Source organism: Platichthys flesus, chromosome 21 (genome assembly GCF_949316205.1).
Source record: "Platichthys flesus chromosome 21, fPlaFle2.1, whole genome shotgun sequence".
In the NCBI taxonomy this organism is placed as follows: Eukaryota; Metazoa; Chordata; class Actinopteri; order Pleuronectiformes; family Pleuronectidae; genus Platichthys; species Platichthys flesus.
This window is the reverse complement of record NC_084965.1, coordinates 12,090,982-12,117,193: the sequence shown is the minus strand read 5'-3', so window position 1 is coordinate 12,117,193 and position 26,212 is coordinate 12,090,982. Positions and strand designations below refer to the sequence as shown.

Sequence of the window (26,212 nt, the reverse complement as noted above, 5' to 3'; positions counted from 1 at the left end):
GTGTTACTCGGTGGCAAGACGCTGCTGTGAGGAGCTGCACCGACACGAGGAGATGAATCGGGAGGGAAAGTAGGAGGAGAGGCAGAGGGGAGGAAGGCAGTGACTATTAATAAGGGGACGACGTGATACATATAGCGTGACTATTTTAAGCTGGAGTCCTTATAGGCACGTCTCATCACTCAGCAGCCATCTTGGCAAAGGGCCCAGCCGATTTTGGCATATCAAAACCAATCTCCTGTCTAAATGAATCAAATATGATAAAAAGAAAACACAGCACACTTTTAAAGTTGACTATTTTCATTCCAAAGTAAGGTATTAAACCGCTTTTTATTTTAGGAAATGACGACAACTACCCCTTTCTGCCAGTGCTTGGAATTGTACAGAAAAATCCTGGATCTGTATATTTAACCAGATCCGCAGCATTTGGTCCTTTCCTGTCCGGTGCCTCATCAGATTGATGCTGCTTGGTTTGTTTCATTTGCTGTAATCCTGCAGACAAATACACAAACAAACTGACACCCACTTCCCTCTCTATCTGTACATTAAACAACATATTGAATAATTCCACACCTCATGATATACATAGGGGAGGAAGGACCATCGACTGAATACAAGGATGGACGGTATGACAGCTCCCCAAATGTGAAGCCAAAACAAAGCCTGCAGTGTAGTTCATTATATTGCTTTTATTATATATACATTATTATTTATTTGATGCTAAAAATGGGGTGGCACGTCATGATTGACAGCTGAGCCTGACTACTGATTGGTCAAGCAAGGCAGGACCTCTCTAGCGGATCTCTACTTTCTTAATATTTGCCTTAACCTTCACCCAAACCACAGTTAATTCAACATAAACATGGTGTTTCCCTCGACGCAGCTACTCAATGTGTGGCCACCATGTGCTGATATCGTAGAAAAGTAATAATAACCAGGAAAGATTGGCAGTAGGAGAAAGGCAAAGTGTTTTTGGTGGATTTAAAAGGGGATGTCAGGGGGTCATGGGCGGACTTTTTAATATCTGTGGGTTTCAGTTTCAATTTGACTGTAATTTATGTGCCTAGGATTCCCTCGAAGCTGCGCCGATGCAGAGTGGAATATCCTGGTGGGGGGGAAAAACGTAAACGGGGGTAATTTTCAGGTCTGTTAGCAGCTGGTGTGGAGACGCAAAGAGCTCCACGAGGGGGAGAAGGGTGGAGGCGAAGCAGGCCACTGTGGCTTGTACCCGACGGTATAGCATGAGTTGGATGAAGGGATAGCTGGGGGAGAATGCAGTGAGCGAGCACAATGTAATCTCGGTGCCAAGGTTAAAGCCACTGTTGTTCATGTGGCACCTGTTCTTTAAAGCCACAGTGACATCAGATTGTGGTCCGCTGTCCCCGCGCTGAATTTAGCCTGGCAGCCACGGGATCCACTGTTCCTGTTTGTCAAGCAGCAATCACTTATGCCAGCAGTGACATCATCAGTCAGTCGCACACGGAAAGCTTTTAAACCAAAGACACGCGCACACACACACACACACACACTAACACAAACACACACTTATATATATATACACACAAACCAGTAAACAGGCATTCAGGAATATCATCTTTACAAGTGTAGTCGATGTTATTTGTGTTCCACCGGTGTCGAGTCTCAGTCCGCTCTGTGTTCCCGCTTCGCTGTTTACACACAAACTGGTTTGAAACAAAGAAATTACTTGTTTGCTTTTCCACCAAGTCGTCATAGTGAGGGATTAAACTGTGATTTGTGGAGCCGAAAACAGAAATCTCACTCGTTGCAACAGTAATCCCTGTGGGTGCACCTGAGCTCCATTATCACAAACACACACCTCGCTTTTTAAATGACCACGTTTCTCTGGAAACCGCCCCTACCCTCCTTCCATTAATTGTAATGAAGATTTCAAGTGGAGTTTCTTTTTAAGATTGAAAGCCGCACACTGGGAGGGCTTGTGACTGGGTTTAATGAGAAAGAATCAATATTGACATTGATTGTGGGATTTTCTGAGAGCACGATGTGCCTCGGCGGGCCGCTCTGTAAGCGGCGTACATTTTGTATTTTAGCAGAAGCCGAACACTGAGGTCAGCACAGATTGTTAGAAGGCGTCATTAGCATTGGATGTTAATGGGCCTGTCGCTAAGAGCCGCGGCGGGATCACCACGGAACTCGTTGGAAGGATGTAGTATGTACGGGGATGGAGCCATTCAACTTGGTGCGGATCCAGGATTCTTTTTTATTTTCCATTTTATTTAACAATGAGAGATAGGGGGAGATTTTTGATATTTTCTCCAATTTCCTGTTGGGAATAATTCATCGCTCTTGATGAAAAGAGTCAGGCATATTTAGGGAACGGATATCTATGAGTGTGTGTGCAATTTGGTGCAGCTTGATTGGATTTAAGAGGATTGTTGGGCCTTGGCAGAGGAGTACCCTCTAGTGAGTGCTTCTAGTTTGAATGAAATCAGATTAAAAAAGCATTAGATTAATATAACAAATATCCTCTCAGACTTTGTGTTATGATATCATAACTGCAGATATTTGGAAGAGATATCACTTTGTGCGGTGTTCGCTCGATGTGCATCACTAGCAGGGCGAGACGGAGGGGACCTGTAGCTTGTATCCTGGCTTAAATTATGAAGAGGAAAGAGCTCCCTTACTGTTGGACAGTTTACCTGCTGTTATGCAGCTAAGACAACTCAGTGCGGGTGGGGTGGGGCAATAGAATCAGTGACACCAGCCGAAGAGACACGGCCAATTATTTTGACCTTGAGCTGCTTTGACGAAGTGTGTGTGCAGTGGGAAGAGTTGTTCAACGGGTCTCAGGTTTTTCATAACCGAGTTCAAAAAGCAGCCCAATTACAGCAAGTCTCAGAGTTTGAAGTTTCTTGCTTATAATTCAGCGGCACCCTTACAGCTCTCATTATATTACATATATCTGTTCTGTAAATGCATGTGTGCTGCTGTTTGTTATTCGTGTTAAGGCAGAAAAGAAAGAAGCATACACACTAGTTTTTACGAAGAGAGCAAGTGGCGACCAACCGTGTCAAGTTTGGCATTTTGGCCTAATCCATCTTGGGTTTGAGGAAGTAACCTTAATTGGAAAAGTGGGCTGGGACCCTGCCTGACGTGCACGCCCACCTGCGACCTCCAAAAATCATGTTTGGAACAGATTTGACATTATAGCCAATTCATTTGTGTAGACTCTAATTGTGTCCTCCATTTTCACAGCCAAACAACATAACATCACTCGCTTACTTCATTGGTCAAGAGGGCTTACAATAGGTTGATTTGAAAGTGAGCGCCCTCTGCTGGATTACGAGGCAAACCACTTCAGTGTCTTTAGGGTCTTTTTGACTAAATTGGACCATCATTTCCAAGAACTTAAACTCCTGATTAAAATGTTAACTACTGTTATTTACCAAGTGAGAAGTACAATCCTGTCTCAGAGACTTCTATAGAAACTGATTTCTCTTTGCAACCAGTGAAGTTGGTCATTTAACGCAAGATTACAGCCACTTCTGCATTGGCCTCACTTTCCGTGCCCGGAGTCTAAATTCATTTATATATTCAGTCTTTGGATGTGAGTTAGGAGCGAATATTGGAAAAAAATCGGAATGCTTTGTGCAGAAACTCTCCTGCTTTATTCACCTGCCTCCTTTTCCCTGGACTCCTTACTATCTGGAATAAGTGATGTGGCTGTTTGAGATGGACTGCTTTCAAAGATGCTTATGGATGTAAAGGAGAAAATTAGGTCACTGAGGAAGGTTTCTGTTTTACAACCTTAACACAAGCCAAAGATGAAATCCTCTCGGCGCCTTCTTCATCGAGACATAATTTACACCTGATTCCACATTAGCCTGTTTTACGGTGTTTTCTCTCGACGGTGCACAGGACTTATTAGACTTTTAAAAATGAAACAGTTCCCTGCAAGGTGGCAGTACATGCTTTTTATACGTCCATGTAATAAAGGTGATTAATGGACACTTAAAACCCTGGCGGGGGGGGGGCCGTAAATCAGCAGAATACACTATCATCTGACAGTAATAAAAGATTTGTGTTTGCTTATTGTTATTTAACAAGGTGCCAAGTAGGTTCAGTAGCAGAGTCACACTGACTCCTGATAGCATTAGCCTCTCAGGCGCTGGCTGGCAGCATTAGACGTAGCTTCAGTGGAGCATCAGCTAAAGCCAGTGTCTCGTCTCTATATATCTACTTCCTGTCTATTAAAAGTGATCTTGAGCCACTGAGAGAACTATGTAACAAACGTTATTTCTTTAGTTTATATAACCGTCATCTGACACATGATCCTCTTTACATCATTCTCTGGATCCTTCTCTACAGTCTCTTGTTATTTCTGAATAGAATAAATCACATGTGGCATTGCATTGAGAAACAAATGTATTGCTGATGTACAGCTTGGATCAGTGGTGGAGGAGGTAGATTGTACAAATATTTGCTGATATACGTACTGGAGTAAAGTGAAAAGTTCCTTAAAATAAATCTATTTTAGTTAAATACAGATACATGAAAAAGGTACTTTGAGACAGTAATGAGGTACTATGTACTTTGTGATATCCCAGCACTGATTTTGGTTCCATTGTCTATGTATCATGTGACTGGTTGATTGTTTTGTTTAAAATTAGTGACGTTATAGTTATTTTTTCTTCCAACCAACAATCTTCAAATGTTACCTTTACAGAAAGGTTAAAAACGATGATTTATTGATGCTCTACGTCGTTGATTTTCTGTCCATTGACCAACTGAGGAAATCGCATGAACAAGTCACTGCTCTCACCTGCTCACTTTATAAACTCGCTGTGCAGACTGCTATTAGATTTTATGATTTTTATGATTTATTACTGCAAAGCCGGTGAGAGACGGAAATGATACCATTAGAACTAATACTGCTGGTACTTCCCTCCGCAGGGTGCTCAGAGGTCATGATCAGAGCCGGGGCTAGTTGGGATTTGGTGTCTTGCATATTCAGCAGCGCAGATGTTTGCCAACACGTTGGTTTTCAAAAGTGGTCTCTTCTCACTAAACTGCTTCGTAACCCCCCGCGTGTGAATTTTTCATGTGCTCTGAACCGTGGATCTCCGTGCGCACAAGCCCCGGGGCACGATGACTAGATTATCATCAGCAAATGGTCTGCAGTAATTTGTGTCTCTTGCCGCGTCTGCTCATGTATGTACAACCCTCCAATTCTCTCACCTCCAGCCCTCAGGCCACACGCTCGGCTGTAATAACCATACGGCGGTGCACTTAACCCGTGCTCATCAACGGGAACGTCTCAAGTGTTGAGAATTCACCGTCTGTGTGTCGGTGGAAACACCAGAGGCTCCACTCTGTGTCCTCCTGCACCGGGCTGCGGTTTAGGATGCTGGATCTGCAGGGGCTTTCAAACCTTTCTATCTGAGGCTGATTCAGGATAATTGTAATAGGATTTGATGTCTTTCTTCAATCGCGATGTAACAGAGGTTGTAAGCAGTTACTCACCCTTTCCCTCACATGAGTCGTTGTAGACACATCTGATATCACACCTACCCTTTCATTTTCTGCCGCTCTCCCCTCCCACCTGCATGGAAACACTCTCGGTGTTGTGGGAGCTTATCGTCTAACTCACACAGATTTGTTAATCCCGTACCTGCTCCGACGCGGCTGTGCTGATTACCTGATCTGAATGGGCCGTAAGTCGGATGGCCACACTGACACACATTTAAAATAGTTGCCTGTGCAAGCGAGACAAACCTGCACACACACAAACACACACACACACACACACACACACAAACACGGAAAAATCATTTCAAAATGTGAAATTCAAAACAGAAGAATCACTTCATACAAACGAGGTGCATAATAAGAAATGGTGAAAGATTCTTCTTATCTTATTATGCTAACCTGCTGAGACAATCAAGCTAGTAGATAAACTTGGTATCAATGTTATTGTGTGCAACCTGCTGTTTTCTTAAGCATTTAGCTCAAAGCTGACAGAGCAGCGAGCACGGCTGCAAAGTCTATAAAAAAGATGGACGACAAGACAAATACCAAAAAGTGAACCCAAGCCATCTTGATCGCCCCCTGCTGGCATAAACCCCACCTCCTTCATGCTAGCAGACTGGCAAATGACCAATCTAAGAGGTAATAATACATGTTAAATGCTCTTTTCCCAAAGATGGTATTCATAAACTTGAATAGTAAATAAATACAAGCTGGCCGAAACCATATCCAGGAAATTTCTGCTTTACTTTTGTGCAATGGGAGGAACTTGGGAGTGTCTATGGTCAGGGGTTTTACTGGATAATAAAGCCTGGTCTTAATGACGTGTGGGTGAGTGTAAGTATCTGTGTGGTGTGTGTGTGTGGTGTGTGTGTGTGTGTGTGTGTGTATGAATTTGTGTGTGTGTGTGATTGTCCTCATTTGGATTAATTAAAGGAAATCTCCCGTGAAGAGTGGGGGGGCGTCCCAATCTTCGTCTTCTCAAGGACAGACCACCTATCAATAACACCTCCAGCCTCCACCTCAACCTCAATGCAATACCACCGCCCACTCAGATGTTCACAGACACACACACACACACACACACACACACACACACACAGGCGTACCTCATTCGAACGCCATGGTAACAGTCACCCAGTGCTGCTCCTAAGCCTGGTGATCATCACTCTCATCTGCTGTGGAACAAAGGCTGTGGAACTCTGTCTGTTATTGCCGCTCCCTTATCAGTGCCTCCTGCTTGCCTCTGTCATGAAGCAGCACTCTGCTCACATGCTCAGTCATTCACAGCGCTTTTATTTCAAAGTCACATTTCCATTGTGGTGCGTCGTCTGCTCCTTTTGTTGCTGACGACCAGAGTATGATCCAGCATGAGTCATTACTGAAGTAAACATCGCGGCACGCTGCGAGGGAGAGAACGGTTTGATTTGCTCTGCGTCAGGGGTTTCCCCCGGCTCAGATAATTGCTGAAATCACTCAATGCTGGCCCCCATGCATTTATTAAAACTCATAGCTGTGCGTTCGAGCACAAAATCTCCTCTAATCTTACAGTTAGTCCCGGTGATGGTGGAGCCTTACAGACAATGAAAAGCGGGGGGGTTCCCTTCCCGTGGTTTACGGCGAAAAGGGTCATTATGTTGTTGACACCCTGGTTGCTGAGCTTCTCTCTTTCCTCGGCAGCAGACGGCAATGTCATGGTGTTGTTTGGTAATTGGGATCTGGGAAGCGAAATTGGGATAAAATTGGACCAAGATGACGGAAAGAACAAGTTTGTGCCGGAACCAGAAGAGAGAGCAAACACAGAAGCTGTGAATTATCACTTCACATGTAACAGGATGACACGATTTCACTCGAAGAATCGATTTTCTTGTTTTTTTCTTTTTTTAAATAAGATTTCTTCTTTATTCGTTGCTCGCCCGTTGTCCGACTCCTCATTTCCTCAGCTGCCTTGTCGTGTCCCTGTCTCATTCAGGCAAACATCATCAGGTTGAATTTCAGTAGAGACTGAGGCATGTTGTCGACTGGGTGTGTTTCTCATGGTAAACAAAGTTCGGTTCATATTCACACCATCTCCTCAGAGGAGAGACGGAAAAGGGTTGTTCAGAAAAATCAGGAAAATTTGTGCCTCTGTGTGTGTGTGTGTGTTTGTGTTATTTTGAGTTTTTATGGTGAGTGAAGTGTTACAGTTGGGCCGTGATGGAGGTACAGGTTGGTCCTTGGCTGAACAACAGTAAATCATTCGGGCCACAAGTGAGAGTTTTCCACTGTGAGCGTTGCAGTGATCGTCACAACGTGCACATCTGAAGCCAATATTTCAAACAGGCCACACTTTGGAGTGATTGTGTTGTGGTGGGTACTGGAATCTGTAATGTTGTGGGGAATATAAATGATGCGGCACGCCACTCAGTGGTGTGTTTTTCTTTTCTCTACTCTTTATACTCGATAAGGATTATCTGCTCCTCGGCGGGTATGAGTTCATCCCGCAGTCCCGGCTGAGAGGCAGAGAAGGAGACGGCGAGAGAAAAAATCGTATTCTCCGCGTGAAGGATAGAGGGTATAGCCCGAGGGATTTTTCTAGTTCCTCCTTGTGTGCATCAAAAAGCCTGAGAGTGGAGTTCTCTCGCGACCTCAGACTGACCCTCTTTGCAAAGACAGAAAGTCACAAAGAGACTTTTTTTTACCAGTTGAATTCAGCATCAAAGGGAGGAGGAGCGCCCTCATGTGGAATCAGGCACCCTGGAATATGCTCTCTCTCTCTCTCTCTCACTCGAGCACTGATGGAGTGATAGGGTAGTGGGGGGGGGGGGGCTCATGACCTCCTAAACTGTTCCTGCTTGTAGCACTGAAAAGCTGTTTTCAGACTTTCTCCGGAGTTAGTCTTTCTTTCTTTTTTTTTCACCTTCAGATATTTGTATTGTTATTGCCTCTGTCGCTTGTTAGGGATATCATCAAAACGCCCACATCGGCTAATTTGGACAATCTCCAGACTCTCTGCCAGGGAGCTGGATGGAGAAACTGCGGCGAAAATGCATGAGCCTCTAACTCAGAACAAAAGTCCCCCCCCCCCTCCCCCCCTCGTGGAATACGTTATCCCATTTCGTTGGAATTCACGGTGCCGTTCGCCGAGCACGAAGTTTTTTTGCTTTGAATTCCAATGCGCCAGGTAACTTCTGCTTCCCCTGAAATCCGTCTCCGTCATCCCGCTGCTCAGAGGGCTTCTCAGCTGAATGGTAAAGCCTCTGCAAAAAAAAAAACAAAAAAAAACAAGAATGTTAAAGTCCCAAAGCTGCTCTTACTGCATTAGTAGTGCCGGTGACATCTCCATGGTTACGCGGTTTGACTCAGACAGCGAGGTGATGAGTAGTCATTGAGGATAACAGATAGAGGTACTAGAGGGGAGGAAAGGGAGGGGGGGATGCTGCTGTTCCTGTGCGGGTGTAGTGCCGGGGTTTCTATAGGACCGTGCTGAGTGCAGCTGAATGTGACAGGGAGTGTCTTTAAAAGAGAGAACAAGGATTGTGAGAGCAAGACAAGGGAGAGTGTGAGGGGGGCATTTCACAAGCATTTGTACTGTAAGTATGTGTGTGAGTGTGTTTGAGTGTATACGTGTATGTGCATATGTGTGTGGGAGGTGAGGGGAAGAGTTGTGTTTTTTTCCTGTGAGGTTTCCCTGGTTTTCTCCGTGAAGGAAAAGAACCAAGGAGAGGTGACAGGAGGCTAATTCATATTCTGAGTAAATTTCTGGAAATCACAAGACACACACACACACACACACACACACACGCACATGCACACACACACACACAAACACACACACACACACACACACACACACACACACACACACACACACACACACACACACACACACACACAGACAGTTAAATTCTGTATATCATACAGAGTGTGTGTGTCTTCTACTTCTACCACGACCACTTCTGCCCAACCCTCCCCATCCTCCCTCAGCCTCCAAGCTCAGATTGATGATGTTTTCGAGGGGGGGGGGGGGGGGGGGGGGATGATGTCTCTGCACGCAGCACACTCGTGAATATGAACTCTTTCACGGTTCCATGGTCTGCGTGTCCGGTTCTGCTTCCTCCCTCTGGTCTGTGGCCGGAGAAGTGTTGATTATGGGCCTCGGCCGGGTGATTAACACAGTGATCACTACTCGGGCGCAGTGTGGCTAGCACACTTAGCAGTAATTACACTTAGCCCTGTTGACTGTTCTCTCAGGCTCTCTCTCTCTCTCTCTCTCTCTTTCTCTCTCTGTCACACATGGAGACACACCCCTCTGGGAGCAAGGAGCTGAAAATGACTCAAAGCAAGAGCGCGAGTTATCTCCTGCCATTATTTACCTAACTATTATTGCTTGTGTTCCCTTTTTTAAAAGATATATATATATATATATATATATATATATATAGATAATATTTTGCACGTGCAGATATAGTATAACAAACATGTGTGTAGGCGTATTATTTGCACATATATGTATATATATATACTAGAAGAGCCCTCGTGTGTGTACATGTGCATCAGCGTGTGAATTATCCGGAGGGTACTGGCTGTATCTGTGGTCCGCCTGCTGTTCTCTGCTCTCAGGGAGGGGGGGGGGGGGCATATAGGTTAATAATGTTGTCACGGCATAAGGGCCGAAGGCTTGTTCTCCCCAGAAACTCACACACACAAATGCAGAGGACGTACACACACAGTACACACAGAAACATATGCACAACTGTTTCCAGGTCCACCAGCAATTTTTACTGTCAGAGAAAGGACATGGAAAAAGGAAATTGTTTAAATTGGTTTCTATTTTAAATGTTTGAGCCCAAGCAACACTGAATCTTTGGGGAGGATTTGCCAATACTTATTTTAGGGCGTATGAAAATTCAGAAATTTTCCCATACGGAGATATTCTTCATAGAAATTCATTCATAACATGCAACGAGCTATTCAGTCTGTAGATTTGATCCTTTTGATTTAGTTTTGTCTTTATTTGAAACGAATCTACTTATTTAATTAAACAATTACAAGCATCTTTTTCTGCATCAGGTTCTTTAAAATGTTATAGCAATGCCACATATCAGACATAGACACTGATAACAATGTATGGCCAATATCAGCATTTTGTCTTCATAAATCAGGCTGTAGTAAAGATTTGTATGTAAAAATGTGTCTCTCGTAAATATGTTTGTGTTGTAATATCTGGATCATCATTTGAGAGATTAATTGTCATGTTAACAAATCAAAGCAAGAAAACAGAGGACAAAAGTATAGAAACAAGCAAACGTCTCGTAGCTCATGGCAAGTTCTTACATGTTTTAAAGGAATTATTGATGTTCGATTTTCTCCCACTTTGTGCAGATTATTTTGTTTATTACTGCAGGTTTAAAACTTATTATATATATTTTGTATAAATAAATAGTTTCCTGTGGATCTTTGGAGTTTCATAGAGAATACAGCTCTGAGACTGCCTTGCAGATTTAGTGCAATCTGCTCTCCCTTGCACCGCCGGGTTCCGCCTGTAATTCCCCCCGCTCTCTGTTTTCCTTTTTTCTCACTGACATTTGTGTTGGGAAAGTCACGAGCCCTGATTGGCTGCAGGCCGGCTAAGAGGGAGATAGTGATGGGCAGATTATGGAGGAAGGACAAAGAGGGCCAGATAAAGAGCGCAATGCAGATTGGTGTGATTAGGTGTTTGCCAAAAGTGAAAAGAGCTTAAAGTGTTGATCTCATGAGACCAAACAAGACATTGTCTGGAATCTTAGTTTGTGCTTTGCATTAAATGATGCTCGGCGCAGTGTGCTTGACTTTCCTCAGTGCCCTTCCTCGGGAAAGAGGCCTGGTCTCAGTGGGAAACCACTTTTACATCCAACGCTTAATTCACCAAACTGCTGAGTCGCCCACAGAAATAGCATCCCCACACTGTGGGTTCTTTTTTTTTTAATACACTGATGAAGTATAGTTGGACTGCAATCATATCTGTCCTGGAGACTGTGGGTGTGGAAACCGGAGAACACACACATCTTTCTGTGTTACAGGCTATACAGTAAGGTGGACCCAGCATCTATTTCAGTCTCAACGATCCACTCAGAGCTCTAAATAAATTCATCAATACGCTTGATTGAGAAGGAGAAGAGTTGCTGAATTTATCCGAAGGTTGAGTCCAGGAATGACGTGTAAGCGATGTGACGTCCAGCATCTGAAGTCTGTGAGTGTGGGCATCGATTGCGCAGCAGTTCCTTCATAAATGTTTTAAGTTTTACCTGAGTGCTGTTGTGCTGCGCTGCCTTGAGACTTAAAACACACACTCACCCCACCAAGACTCAGCTGCAGGCTTTCGCTCAGACCTGAGGACTCTGTTTTTGTTATAAAGATTCATCATTTTATTAGCCTGATGAAGATGAGAAAAAAATGCCAATCCAAAATATGGCCTTATTCTGTTCTGGAATGGGCTGTTTGTTTTGGACTGTGGTGATGCTGGTTGCAGTTTTCCCTCTGGAACTGGAAAGGTGACCTGCAGTTACTGAGCCCTGTCAAGTAAAGACCGGCTGGTGGACTGAGAACCCTGAAGCTGCACCACTGCTGCTTCACCTGTTCAGCTGTTTATTCATAGTTCCGGGTAAAAGCTCAACTCGGTACGCAGTTCGAATCTGGAGAACTAATTGTTGTGAAAGTGTTGATGAGTCCCAGCCGCCGCTGCTGCAGAGTGTCGGTGGCCTGGTTAATCAAAGTTTATTAATAGTGAACGTATCGCGTCTGCAAATCGCACCATATTAACACGGCACTTCCTTGGCCTCATTCCAAGTGTGAAGCCGATAGCGGTTCTCGAGATATGCGTTCCACTTACAGACAGACACAAAGACAGGGATTTCTGGGATTATTATAATAAGAATAAAAAGTTTAGTAGCCTATTGAAAACCAGAAAAGAATAATCAGCCCAATGTATGAAAAGGTGGCAGAGTGGCGGCTCATTTAAGTTGTAAGAAATGTACTTAGGGGGTCTGGAGGGCCATGACGTTTTTATATTTAAAGTCTTCAACTGGGAATAAGAAGCGTTTTTCGTTTTTCTATTCTTTCTTTCTTGTCTTTGTAAATTTGAAGATTATAATAGATTATATATAGATTAAAAAAGTTATTTTTGAGTATAATTGTGGATTCAATCTTCTCCCACTTCTGTCAGGAGAATGGTTGACGACTATTGCTTCTGCTGTACGTTTCCAAATTCAGCTGGTGTGTCTCTGACAGGCTGGAGAACAGAAGGTGAACAAACAGCGCGCTGCATTGATTTTGGCCAAACTTCTCGACTTCCTGTTGGTATTTAGCTTTCCTGAAAGTTAGAAGAATATTAATTTTTTTCCCTTCAAAGTTAGAAAAGGTTGTTTATTTGCACGTTCCACCAGTATCACATCACACTTTGGGTTTTCTGTCTCCTCTATGTCACTAAAACCAAAATAAACCAGCTTTATAAACGACTCACAGGAAATCATACGCTGGTGGATTGCCCCTCTAATGTGATTGCAACAAGGAATTAGTCTTAATGAGATTCTACTAATGTGTCATATGAACAACCACCAGAGGGGAACTGTCAGTCCAATGTGTCAGCTCATACATTGTTTTCGGTGCAGGATATTTCTGTTTGCCGATCACGGCTGTGTCACCCCCCTGACCTGTAATGAATTGTGCCACACGCTGACACAAACACGGCCGCGCTGCCTGTTCTGTGCAGGCGTGTTGCGACTGCTGGTCCGATGGATGAACACGGGCTATAAATATTTCATATTAGCCCATTTTCCTCCCTGGTTCCTGAAGCAAACGCGCAAACAAACAGTATAAATAAAGACTGGAGGAGTGAAAGGGCTTTGAGAGGGAGGTTGAAAAGCACTTGAAGTGTGTTTACAAGAATGAGAAGAAAAGGGATAAAAAAAAAAATGCAGCTACATGCAGGGAATCGACCTAATGAGGGGATGTGGGGATGGTGGAAGGACTCAATCACATGGAGGGGTTACCATCAGTCTATCCATCCTTTATCTGTGCTGCTTAACCTTTTGAAATACAACATGATAAGGAGACAAACATATTCATAGCAACACTCAATTTAGAGTGTAACAGTGAGGGCCCACTGTTTGAAAGGCTCATTTTCTCCTTTGACGTTTCAGAAAAAATCCTCTTAAAAAGAGTTTTCAGCCTGGAACCAGGTCGACTAACTGAGGGACGAATCATGGCGATCATAAATTTGATGAGGAGTAAAATGGAAAAAAGGCAACTGTAAAAGAAAAAGAGTGACAATTACAACACAGCTGATGTAATGTGGACTTTGTTTCACAATCTCAGCTTTGGGTAAGTCCACATTTGATGGTCACTATAACTATGACCCAGACCCTTATCTGCATGTCTGTGGCCTGTGGAGGGAAGCCAGAGAAAACACACGCAGACACGGGAAACATGCAGACTCCACACAGTAAGACCACAATTCAAACCGGAAACTTTGTTCCAGGGGGACCACGTAAATTAATACATTTTTCAATTATTTATCGATGCATCCTAATTTTTACATCCTGTAATATTTTGGCAAAGAAACAGCCTCCAAAGCGATCAGTAAGCAAAAGTTTTCTGCGACCTGAAACCAAATGAGGATTAGTTATTGATTAATGTTCCTCTCGAACGCCGCCTCTTGCCTCTTCGACCACTTTTCCTGCAGCTGACTGAGACCCACACGCTCGGCGTATATAACATTGGCTGGAACCCTCAGGACCCCCTGCTGTTGCACGCCTCCAGCAAGGATAGTTTGAAAGTGAGAGAGATTTCTGCTCCTGATGTTTCACCAAAGGCACAAAAACCAGCAAGAAAAATTGTTTGTCCCCGACAGTGATTGTAAAGGCAGCTCAGTGAGCCTGACCCTGAGATTGTGACGTTAATAACATTGTGCCTATATAGTCCCGACAAAGCCTGCACAGCACAGAGGGACACATTATATAGTCGCGCTGACTGGTGACAAATTAAACTGTAAGTGGCGCAGTGTGGCGATGCCGCGCTGTGCCAAGACAAATGGGAAACATCCACTGCAATTATTGACTGCACGGAAAGCTGTCAGAGGTATTTGAACAGCTCAATCGGTTCTTTTTTTCTCAAAATAATAAGCCTACATTGTTGTATTATCCCAAAGGAGTTGCCAGGGATAGTTTTATTTGATCTATCTTGTGTTGCAAAGTTGTAACAACAAAAAAGGAGGATTTGGGACACACTTCAGTCACAACACACATTGTACCAGCTTCAAGCTGAATCAGTCTGGTTGTTTCTCTCCAGTGATTTATCAGTTCATTTCTCTTGTCCGCAGACTAATGTTTTTAGAATTGAGGCCCACGTCGTAACGACTGTGGCATTCCTCCAAACATCTCTGAACCTCAGAGGAGCCGTGGGACAAAAACAGTGGACGGCCACCGAATGTCTCAATCCTGGAAACGGGCCACAGAGGAGGCACTCAACCCCCGCACTCCTGACAGAGTGGGAGAGAAGAGTTCTCTACTCCTTTGTAGATTAATGTTGAGTCTCTCCGAGCGTTAAAAAACTCTCTTTAAGTATCAGAGGTTCCTTGATAATTTCATATTTGTGGCTACTAATGGCTCGCAAACAGAATTTTAGAGCTTATGGGAGTTGAATGTTGTAATTTGCGTCCTCGTGGTCCTGTGTCCTTCATAAAGAGACACTGAGCTGAATGATGATGAAAAATCCCCCACTGCTCCGCGTTAGAAGAGAAAAGAATAGTTAAGCTTGTGAAATCGAGAGCCGAAATACTCAGGATGGCAGTATGTGAAGGATAGAATAGAATAAAATGAGTTATATGACAGAAAAGAAAAGAAAATTCAATAAAAATAAAGATAATACATGGACAGAAATGTTATTTATAATTGCACAAGAAAGTAAACTGTATTTGTCTATTTTATATATGTATATATCTGTATAAGTGATATATAGTGTTAAGTATCCTTAACACTAATATACTATATATAGCCTAATATAACTCTATTTATGTTTATATGTGTATATATGAGTGACGCACATGCAATAAGTCAAGACTATGAGTAGAGTCATTGATTCAATGACGAGATGATTCTTTAATAATAATACTAAGATCTGTAACAACGTGACACCCGGCTCTCGTTAGAGATCCGGTCCCTGAAGAGCAAATCATACACGTACCCGGGATAAATCCATATCACTGTCAGCACAATCGCCGCGATTCCACAGCAAAAAAAAATGCTCATACCAGAGGAACGGCTCAATTTGTCCTGCGCGCGAAGTGATGACATGAGGGGGAGGAGGGGTGGGGAGGAGGGGGACGTCAGTGGGGACCTCTGAGGTGGCTCATGGTCCGTAAGAGCTCCGAGCGGGGAGATCGATAAGGCCCTGGCTCTGTGTCCATAATGTGATGTGCACACGGTCGATACAGAGCTGGTAGATGGGGGCGACTGGAGTGGTGCAGGTTATTTTTCATCCCCCCCACCCCCACCCCACACACACACATACGCACACACAAAGCTTCTATCCTCCCTTAGCGTAAGAATGATGGGGATGCAGGGGGGGGGGGGGGGGGGGGGGAGCAAGGAGGTGATGCGGGTAGCGGGGTATAACGTGTGCGACCACAGGGCCGGCCCCGCTGACAGGACATTTAGCGAGAGGAGTTAGTGGCCCCGGCGTCTTGCGGGAAGCTCAAAATGGAGCGGGTTAAAGGCCACCCTCTCATTTCCAAGAGTAGTGGTTGAGATGACGGGCGGCTGAAGACGGAAGTGGAGAGAGGCTCGAGGGGGCTCTCGACTCAGCGGCCAGCCGCGTCCTCCCTTCTCTCGTTCGACTTCACACTTCCTGCTCGGCCCTCCCACAGGATCTGATCCGAACCTTTGAAACGAGCTCTGAGATAAGATAGTCAGCGGTGGGTGTGGGAGTCAGTGGCTAAAATACATTTGGTCGCTTTATACCCAGGAGATATTCACCTAAATTGCCAAAGCTAAACCTTCGCCAGCTTCGTTTTTTTTCATGCTGTCCCTCGACGAGTGGAGCCAGCTGGTTTTTGCGAGCAATGTGCTTCGTAAAGTCTCTAAAAATATTGTATTAAATAAAAAATGTGGTATGTGGTATTTAATAATTCCATCTGTTCTCCAAATTAAAGCAGGTCTCCTGCGCCGTCATTAGCAAACTGTTCCAGGTGGAGTTTTGTGCAGGGAAAGTAAAAGAGCCAGAATAAGCCACAGACACTGAGGCATGTCACACGTTCCCTGATCATCTGAAGACATTACCTTCCAGTCTAAGCCAATCAGGTCTCATGACTGGCCTGAATCTGACCTCATCGGGTCCTCCTGAGGTCAATACCTTCACAGCAACAGGGACAGAGCCAGAGAGCCAGAGAGAGCCAGAGAGAGAGAGAGAGAGAGAGAGAGAGAGAGAGAGAGAGAGAGAGAGAGAGGAGAGAGAGGGAGAGGGAGGGGGGTGGTGTGGAGAACGTGGTAACACTCCAAAAACTTTGTCTTTAACTTAATTTGAGGCAAATCAGAAATACGTCCAAATGGTCCACAAGTAACTTTGCTGAATAATTATAAATATTGTGTAATTCAGTAAATTGAAACGGATACTAGTTACATTATAATCTCATTTTCACAGAACTCATGATTAGAGAATTGTTCTGCGGTTTATTCCAGTGAAATATCTTGTTTCGCTCCCCCCCCCCCCCCCCCCCCCCCGGTTCCCTTCCTGATCCACTGACGTGCTCGTTTCCGTTTGGTTAATCCACTGCTCACAGCATTTGACGCGATGCTTAATGCACCACCACAAGTGCAAATCAGGGATGACTAAGTCCCAGTAATTGATCTTTTTAACTACTCCCACTCAATTACAGCAGGTTAATGTAAGCCACCTCAGGATGGCTCATCATCGCACTCAAACGCCCTTTGCTGGTGTCAGTGAGCAGAGGGTGGACGGGCGTTCACACGGATGTGGATCAATGAAAATCATCACTTTCTATACGTGTGTGTGTGTGTGTGTGTGTGTATGTTTGGTCTAGGATAAAAAATTCACATTATGGGGATTTGTGTTCCTTAAGGGGACAAAGAGCAAGTCCTCGAAACGTAAATCATCACATTTAAAGTGAAATTAATGTTAAGCTGAGGTTCGGGTGTGAATTGTGGTTAGGTTAAAGGTCAGGGTTCAGCATCATGGTTAAGGCTTGGGATAAGGTTTCAGTTCGACTGTCCACAATGAATGGAAGTCAATGCAAATTCCTAGTAAGGGGTGCTATTCAAATCTGCATTTCTGTGTGTCTGCGTGTCTGTGTGTACGTGTGTGTACGTGTCTGTATGTGAGTGTGTGTGTGTGCATCAGCTGTTCATAGGGGAGTTTTAAAGGGTTGTCTTTCTCCAAACTGTGGAACAGCAGAAGATTAACTGTCTCCTCTGAGGCAGCTACTGTGAATCTAAATAAAGAGTAGTCGACCTCTAAAGAAGCGGTTACCTTTCGACCTGTATTTCCATACATCATTCTTATCATCGTGGAGTTAAACAAACTGCCCCATGAGCTGCACAATTTACCACCAGTAAAACCTATAAACTGAGCAAGATCATTACCTCATTTCCTACTCCTCCCCCTCTACACCTGTCAGGGCTGACTCGGTGCCAAGGTGTTGAGCGACCGGCGCGCGAGCGAAAGGTTCCTCCGACCGAGGGACTTGGCACCGTGGCACCGCGGGCTGAGCCTCAAATGAGCTCGCCACAGAAAAAGTTGAGGGGCAAGGAGGCAATCTGCGTCCCGACTGTGACAACGCAGTCTTTCCAGCACAGTGCCAGGCCTCCCCCAGGTTGAGTCACCTGTAGCTGCTAATAGGTTTAACCGAATCACCGCCAGCGTTCATGTGGTGATAACACTTCCTCTGCTGAGCCATGACACCAGTTTGCCTCTCCCTCGCTCCCGGACCCTTTTCTCTCTCTTTCTTTCTCACGCAGGGAGTTCTTTTCTCTGAAAGCCTTTTGCATGAAGCATTTACAACGGGTCCACAGGCCCGCGTGCAGCCAGTGGAAATGGCCGACCCCTGAGCACTGCAGAATCCCTGCGGCTAACAAGTGACATTTGCTTAATTAACGGAATCACAAAGGAGATACAGTGAGTGAGCGGCGGGACGGCTCTGAGTAAATTTGTGCAAGTTAATCAGTGTGTTCTGCAACTTAATGTGGTTTGTGATTAGTATTCAGGGGGCCTGGTGTTTCCCATCTTGTCTCAGACTCTTCAATCTGTGTTCATTCGATTTTAATAGGTTTTATATCGTCTGGGTCGTAGAAGACTTCACACAGAAGAATGCAGATTTGGACTTGACTTTTGAAGTTGCACTGCGGTGCTGTCGACTGTGAAATCCGGGGTTATAGTGCAAGAGAGTGACGGGTATTGAGAGGTCGCATCATAGGGATGAATGACAAGCGAGCCATGTGCTCACCTCATATCGGGACGTGACATTCAAACACGCTCCTCACTGCACAATATATCAGTCGGCCTCATTTTCTAAATGAGCGATGTCAGAACATCTAAGGACAGATTTAATCTATCGAGGTCAATAAATCCTGGTCAAGGTAAAGAGCTACGCTTTGAAACACAGCCTCATGCTGAGCTGACCTCACGGGATTACGCAGGATGTCCCTGCCCGTCCCCTCCCTGAGCTGAAAGCCATAGGAGACAGTGTCAGTATCAGCCTTTTACTTTAAAGGCCGTTTACAAAAGTTTTGTGCATCTAACTTTCTTTGTAAACTGCAAGTAAGGAAATATATTTTATAACGGCGAGAGGGAATAGCAGAGTGTTGCCAACAGGTGGAGCCAGAATTCCTTTTATCCTTCTGCTGTGGAGGAGATCACATGCAAACACACTCCTCTTGTGTATTTCCAAAATAGATTTCTGGCCTACTTACTTTCCCTAGATTCATTATTTTGTATTCCAATGTTACTTCCCTCTGTGATAATACAGTAATTAAGCCCTGATGACGATGATGGTATAAAAATATAAATGCCCGATTTTTGAGGGGTAATTCAATTCACTCTATATAGAAGGACGATGCCAATACCAATGTTAGGAAGTAAAACATTTCTGATACTGATATATTGGCCAACAGATATGTATTTTCATTAAATGGCAATGAAACGGAAGAGGTTGTTATCAAACTTTGATGGTAAATAATCGTTTTTCGGGCTTGATATTTTACCGTTTAACTATAAGTTTTATTAAATAAAAGAAAATGTTTATACAACAAAAAGGAAAGAACAGTTATGTTATATAAATGCAAAATGACAGACAAAGAGATATATTAACTGAGTCAAACATGATGATCTGCTGTGTATCTTAAGCCAAAATTTATGGCTCATGCTTTTGGTATTTGAGTTTTATGAAAGTTTCATGAAAGTTTCCCCACATGTGAATACATTATATAATATCCTACTAATATGTTCTTCCTCTCTGTGCTCTCTTTTCAGATTCTGGCCATCATATCGATCCTCTTCATCATCCTCTCCACCATCGCCCTGTCCCTCAACACCTTACCAGAGCTCCAGGTGTCAGACGAGTTCGGCCACGCCAACGACAACCCCCAGCTGGCCCACGTGGAAGCCGTGTGCATCGCCTGGTTCACCATGGAGTACCTCCTCCGCTTCCTCTCCTCGCCTAATAAGTGGAAGTTCTTCAAAGGCCCACTGAATGTCATTGACTTGCTGGCCATCCTGCCCTACTATGTCACCATCTTCCTAACGGAGTCCAATAAGAGCGTGCTGCAGTTCCAGAACGTGCGGCGCGTGGTGCAGATATTCAGGATCATGAGAATATTGAGGATCCTGAAGTTAGCCAGGCACTCCACGGGGCTCCAGTCTCTAGGGTTCACTCTGAGAAGGAGCTACAATGAACTTGGCCTTCTTATTCTATTTCTCGCCATGGGCATCATGATTTTCTCCAGCTTGGTGTTCTTTGCTGAGAAAGACGAGGATGCCACAAAATTCACCAGTATCCCTGCCTCGTTCTGGTGGGCAACCATTACAATGACCACAGTGGGCTACGGGGACATTTACCCACAGACGTTGCTTGGTAAGATTGTGGGTGGGCTCTGCTGCATTGCAGGAGTGCTGGTTATTGCCCTCCCCATCCCCATTATTGTCAACAACTTCTCTGAGTTCTACAAGGAGCAGAAGAGGCAGGAGAAGGCCATCAAGAGGAGGGAGGCACTGGAGCGAGCCAAGAGGAATGGCAGCATTGTGTCAATGAACCTAAAGGATGCATTTGCCCGCAGCATGGAACTGATGGATGTGGTGGTGGAGAAAGGAGAGGATAAAACCTCCCTTGACAACCACCTGTCACCGAGCCACCTGGGCGGCTCCACCGGGCACGCCACCTCAGAAATCAACCTGAAGTCAAACCCAGAGTCTCTGCCGCAGAATTCCCCTCAACGGGTAACCATCACCACCACTGGAAGTCCGCAGCGGACCAGCAGGACCCCACAGCACCTTAATGTCCAGAAACTGGAGGAGATGTACAACCAGATGACCAAGTCACAGTCCTTAACTAACCTCAACACCACAAGCTCCATGAGCACCCTGAGCACAACGATGACCGCCCCCGTCTCACCGAAGAGATCTCAAAGTCCAGAATTTACAGTGAAGGAGGAGGTGGAGCTGGAGATGAAGGAAGTCCCGCCCTCCTCACCAAGTAAGTTTCCTAGTGGCCCGGAAGGCCTTGAAAATGAAGACCTCACCTCAGATGAGGAAGATCATGGGCCGTATCAAATCAGACACCCCAGAGCACCACCGCATCTGGATCTTAGCTTCCTGAGGGCCAGCAATGACGAGAGCTCTCCTGGCTTCATATGCAATGACGACCTCCATTTAGAAGGAGTGGAGAGTTTTAACAGCGCTGTGGAGAATATCCGGAGCCCTTCAAGAGGGAATAATCCTCTCAAAATTAAGGGGTTGAAAGTCAACTCCACCAAAGCCTCTGCCGAAGGCCCACTGACACCGCCAAGCACCACTTCTCCTGGAGACATCAGCTCCAGCATCCTGGAAGAGTCGCCGGACGGAGAGACGTCACCGCTCATCCCCTGCTCGGAGGAGCTGCTCCCCATCACAGAAGAGGAGACCGACCCCATGTCCCCGAAGAGGCTGGTGGTCGACACCCCACCGGGCGACGAAGATCCGTCCACGGAGAACCACGAGGAGAAGCACCTGATGGAGGTGGCGGGTGCCGCCGTTGGGCCCTTGTCGCCCAAGAAAGCAGCACAAAATTGCACCCAAGGTGTGGTCGGGGCAGGCGAGGAGGTCAAGGCTGACAGCAACCAAAGTGGACACAAAGTAGAGAACCACATGTTTACATCCGATATCCACCTGATACCCGGGGACGGCGGCCTTTCTCCGACCTGCGAAACCAGCATGTGACTGTGAGGGAAGCAGCTGGGGACGAGAGACCCGCTACAGCCTCGGCCTGGTGCGTGTGCGCGAGCAGCGAGAAAAGACAAAGGTGCTGTTGTAGTGGGAGATATTTTTGCATGGCATGACAAGTCCCTTTTACTTGTGTCGTTGTGTATTGCTGAAAAAGAAACTGCAGTGTTCTGTGCAGATTCAGGAAGGACTTAGGAAGCGACAGCGGGCTCCAGCAGGAGGCTCTTTGAAAACAGAGGGAATTCATCTACCAGACGTTTCAGTCCTCCCAATGTACATAATGACAGTCTCCTTTTTTTTTCTAGCAAAACAAGGAAATGCACAGAAGGGACTTATCTGTAAAAAGCATGCATTTAAAAAAAAGACAGATATTTTACGGTGCTTAGTTTGCTGAGAGCACTCCACTGTAAATACTAGGACATCCAAGGCAATGACAATGCACAGGACGGCGAAAGGAACACTGTCACTGAAGGTACAACTACTTGTAATGTGAAAAATGGAAAGGGAGGAAGGGTTGAGCAAAGAGCCCTCGGACCGACGTTGCATCGTAGCGACCTATAAGACAAACATATCATTACCTTTTGTGGAAATGCAAAGTGTTCCCATGACGACCCTGTAATGTTTTTTTTTTGTTTTTTCATTCTTTTTGTGTGTGACAAAATGGTGTATGAAACTTGTAACGTTGACATTGTTGCTCTTTGGTTTTCATAAGGACTTGTTGAACTTTTCAGTTTGGGCATCTGATATTTAGTCTTTGACTCAAAGTGCGTGGGCAAAGAAGGACAAAGACACCCTGTTTCCTGTCAAGCGCATACCTACACCTGTAGTTGCCAAATATCTATGTAACCAGTGAGGACAGGAAGTATCAGATATTACCATTATGGAAAAACTATTTATCACACGGTTTCAGGAGTTCAGGACGAGGTTTAAGAGGTTTTACTCCTTTTTCAGCCTTTTGTTGCCATCCAACAGAACTGAAATAAATCCTATTTACTCGCTCAGACATCAGATATATATATATATATATCTAAAGTAGCTTTAAGAAAAAACGTAGCTCTAGATCGGTTGTAGACAAATTCTACGGTAGGTAAGTGAGACTCAATAAAGCAAAGTTAAGACTATTTAGTAATTCAGCACAGTAGACACTGGTCATTACTCATTATACAATATAGGCTTTATACTATTTTGGCAAATCAGAAGGGATACAAAATATTCTTTGTGATATCAATGGACCAAATCAAGCACAGTGACAAGCTTTCATCTATCTGCTCGCTGCATAATATCATATATAGTAATAACATATATTATGAAAGTAGCTATGTTATTTTCCTTATGGTTTGTTTACCTGCATTGTGTTTGTTGTCCTCTCCTCAGCGCCCTGGCGCCGTCCACACTTGATCCATACTACTGCGATTTGATCCCATCCTGCTGACGAGTTTAAAGCATCTTCTCTTTTTTATTTATTGTATACCCGTAGTGTCTTGGATTGTTATTTATTGTGTTTTTATTGTGAACAAAGTTTTCAGTCAAACTCGAACCCAAAGAGTTTTTTTTCTTTATGTTTTTCTTTATGTTTTCTGCTCATCTTCTTTGTCGCTTTTTGTTTTACACTGACTGAAAATATCCGTTGTATGTTGCCTTTCGATTCCAATTTTTATTGCTGGAAATATTTGTTCATTGTTTCGGCATGACACTTGGCTGAGTGAATCAGGAGTCGGTTTGTGAGCGCAACACAAACCCGGACGCTTCTGACAGGACGTGTGTGGGTGAATCCTTTGTTGTTTGTTTTCTTTCTCTTCTTCTTCTTAGTATTATCATCATGTTTTTTCTTGTGTTCTCACAGAGAGGTGTGGAATGTGCAATACCGCATACTGCAATCTATGCAGGCCAAGAATTGTGGCACTTTATTTTCTGTCTATGGGAATTTGTAAGTGTACAGGCAGAAATTACTTGTATTTTTCAAATGTTTTATCTTTAATATGAGGCAAAAACAGTATTATCAACCACCAGAATCTCACAAACAATGCAAATGAGGATTTGACTTTTGCTTTTTCATATATTATATGGCGGGCATAATGCTGACAAGCACCTTAATGCCACGTATCAACGGACCTCAAATTTATCGGTGGGAAAAGGGATCCAAATTGACCACTTTGGGCCTTTTATATCACTGTATGATTCATGCAGGAATCCAACAGACGTCTGTGGAAGATATAAAGACAAACTTCAATGGCCACACACAAAGGATTTTATGTTTTTTGTGAATTAACATTGAGAATGATTCTATTTTTTCTAAAAACCAAAATGGAGCACGACCACAATTTCCTGCCATACGGTGGTTGAAATGATGCGTGCCTTTTCATAACGCCGCCGTTTATGAGAAGGTAATAAGTCATTTTGCTTTGTTCATATAGCACTGTACAGAAAATTCTAATTTTATAGGAGAAATCAGGTCTTTATGTAATAGATACAAGTAATGTTATTGAGTTCTCAGGTTTTCTATAACTCTCTGATGTTCCGATTGGATGATTCTTTGTTTTTTCTTTAACAGCTATAACGTCAACTAGTTACTTCTGTACTTTTTTGAATGGTGATGTTGTCAAATCCATGTCGATCTCTCGGCTCCCGTGGTGTAGGAGCGGCAATATTTCTCCCTCCTCCCGGGTGATGTGTGCACCACATTCCGTATCCACTGCCCCATCAGTCTTCAGTGGGGCAGGACGGAGCACGAGCAAAAGAAAGGGACACAAAAAAGTTGGAAGAGAAGGCGAGTGAGGGGTCAGAGTGAAGGCTGGCAGGCAGTGAGAGATCCCCACTGTCACCACACTGATCCATCTGGTTATTTCCCATCCTGACACAACTCGGAGCTCCCGTCCCTGCGGCTTCAGAGGCTCGAACCCCACGTCAGGCCCTCAGGCTCGTGGATCAGTCGGTGAGAGGACAGACTAGGATGAGGGAACGCTGTGAGAGAAAAAACTCCCCCCCAAAAAAGTTACATCACATCTGTCGTGGTCCATATTTCCTTTTGTCTGTGTAGCCCAGACCATTGTGATTTGAATCCGTAAACAGAGATTCATGTGAAATGATTGATCCCTCCTTAGAAACTCAGATTCTTTGCTCCAAAGTAAACCTGTGGGGTCGGTACCTGTACGTTCAATTATTCATTTTTTCATCCGTTGTTTGTAGTTATCAAGTCTCTGTGTTATCCTTGAGTAATCCCTCATTTTGACAGTTCGGGTGGAGAAACGTGGGACTCGGGATTGATCAGCTGTGTCCCCTCCTCGGGAAAGACGTTTGTGTGGATACTGGGATGAATCGCGTGAGCTGACAGCGGTAAACGGATCGAGCTCTGTCTTACTCTCTCACGATGGCATTATCACCTGTGATAATGTGCAGAGTGCAAACGTTGTGTCTTTATTTTCTCTGAGAGAATGGGTGTTGTCCGTGTCACTCATGCGTGCTTATTAAAACCTCGCTCCCTGAAATGCATAAAGCTACATTGTTTATTCTTATGTCTCTGTGTATTCTGCCTCTTACATTTGGATTTGTTTGTTTTCTCTGTTCAGCTTTTCTAGAACACGATCATTAGACACACTCTGAGCTACAGACTGTTTTCTGTACAAAGCGACATCTTTGTATGCATGTAGTTGTCCGAACAATTATGTGACCACAGAACACTTTGTCATGGTACATGTATGTCAACATTTCTGTAGAGCATTGTTCCCCATTACATCTATTAGCATATGCAGAATTACAAATAAATGTGTATATAACTCGTGTGTGTGTGTGTGTGTGTTGTTCTATAGATGATGTGTCTCAGCTGCTACACTGCCTGGATACACATCTTGTATATTAAGGATGATTACATATTAAGAATCAAATATATGCTTTAATAAATCATCTCTATAAAGCATTAATTAAAACCGATTCTGCATTTGCTGCAAGAAAGTATGAAAAGTGGGTGGTTTTTCATATCCAAAAGTGCAGACAACTCAGCAATCCTGCGTGGCTGGCTTATAAATGATTTATCACGGGAGGGAAATGTATTCCGTTCCATTAGATGCAATTAATGGATCTCCGCTCTTCTGCTGTGAACTGCTGCCAACGAGTGATACTGAACATGAGCAGCTCTCTCAAACCTCAGAAACCAGAGGATCTGGTGTGTAATGTGTTTAATATGAAAACAATGGCACCCATGCATCCTGTCCGAAAGGAAGCAAAGCGTTTAATAATGTATTGTACTGATGTATTATTGTATCACATGGGA

The 26,212-nt window shown here is 44.3% G+C and overlaps 1 protein-coding gene across 1 annotated transcript in view; it reads left to right on the top strand.

The window, feature by feature from the left end:
- The window catches only part of kcnb2b (potassium voltage-gated channel subfamily B member 2b), a 76,242-nt gene extending 50,516 nt beyond the window's left edge, over positions 1 to 25,726 (top strand). Inside the window, exon 2 of the mRNA XM_062379730.1 lies at positions 20,002 to 25,726. Within this exon, the coding sequence (XP_062235714.1) occupies positions 20,002 to 21,942 (1,941 nt within the window). The 3' untranslated portion in view covers positions 21,943 to 25,726. The remainder of the gene's footprint in view (positions 1 to 20,001) is intronic.
- The last annotated feature ends 486 nt before the right edge of the window (positions 25,727 to 26,212 follow it).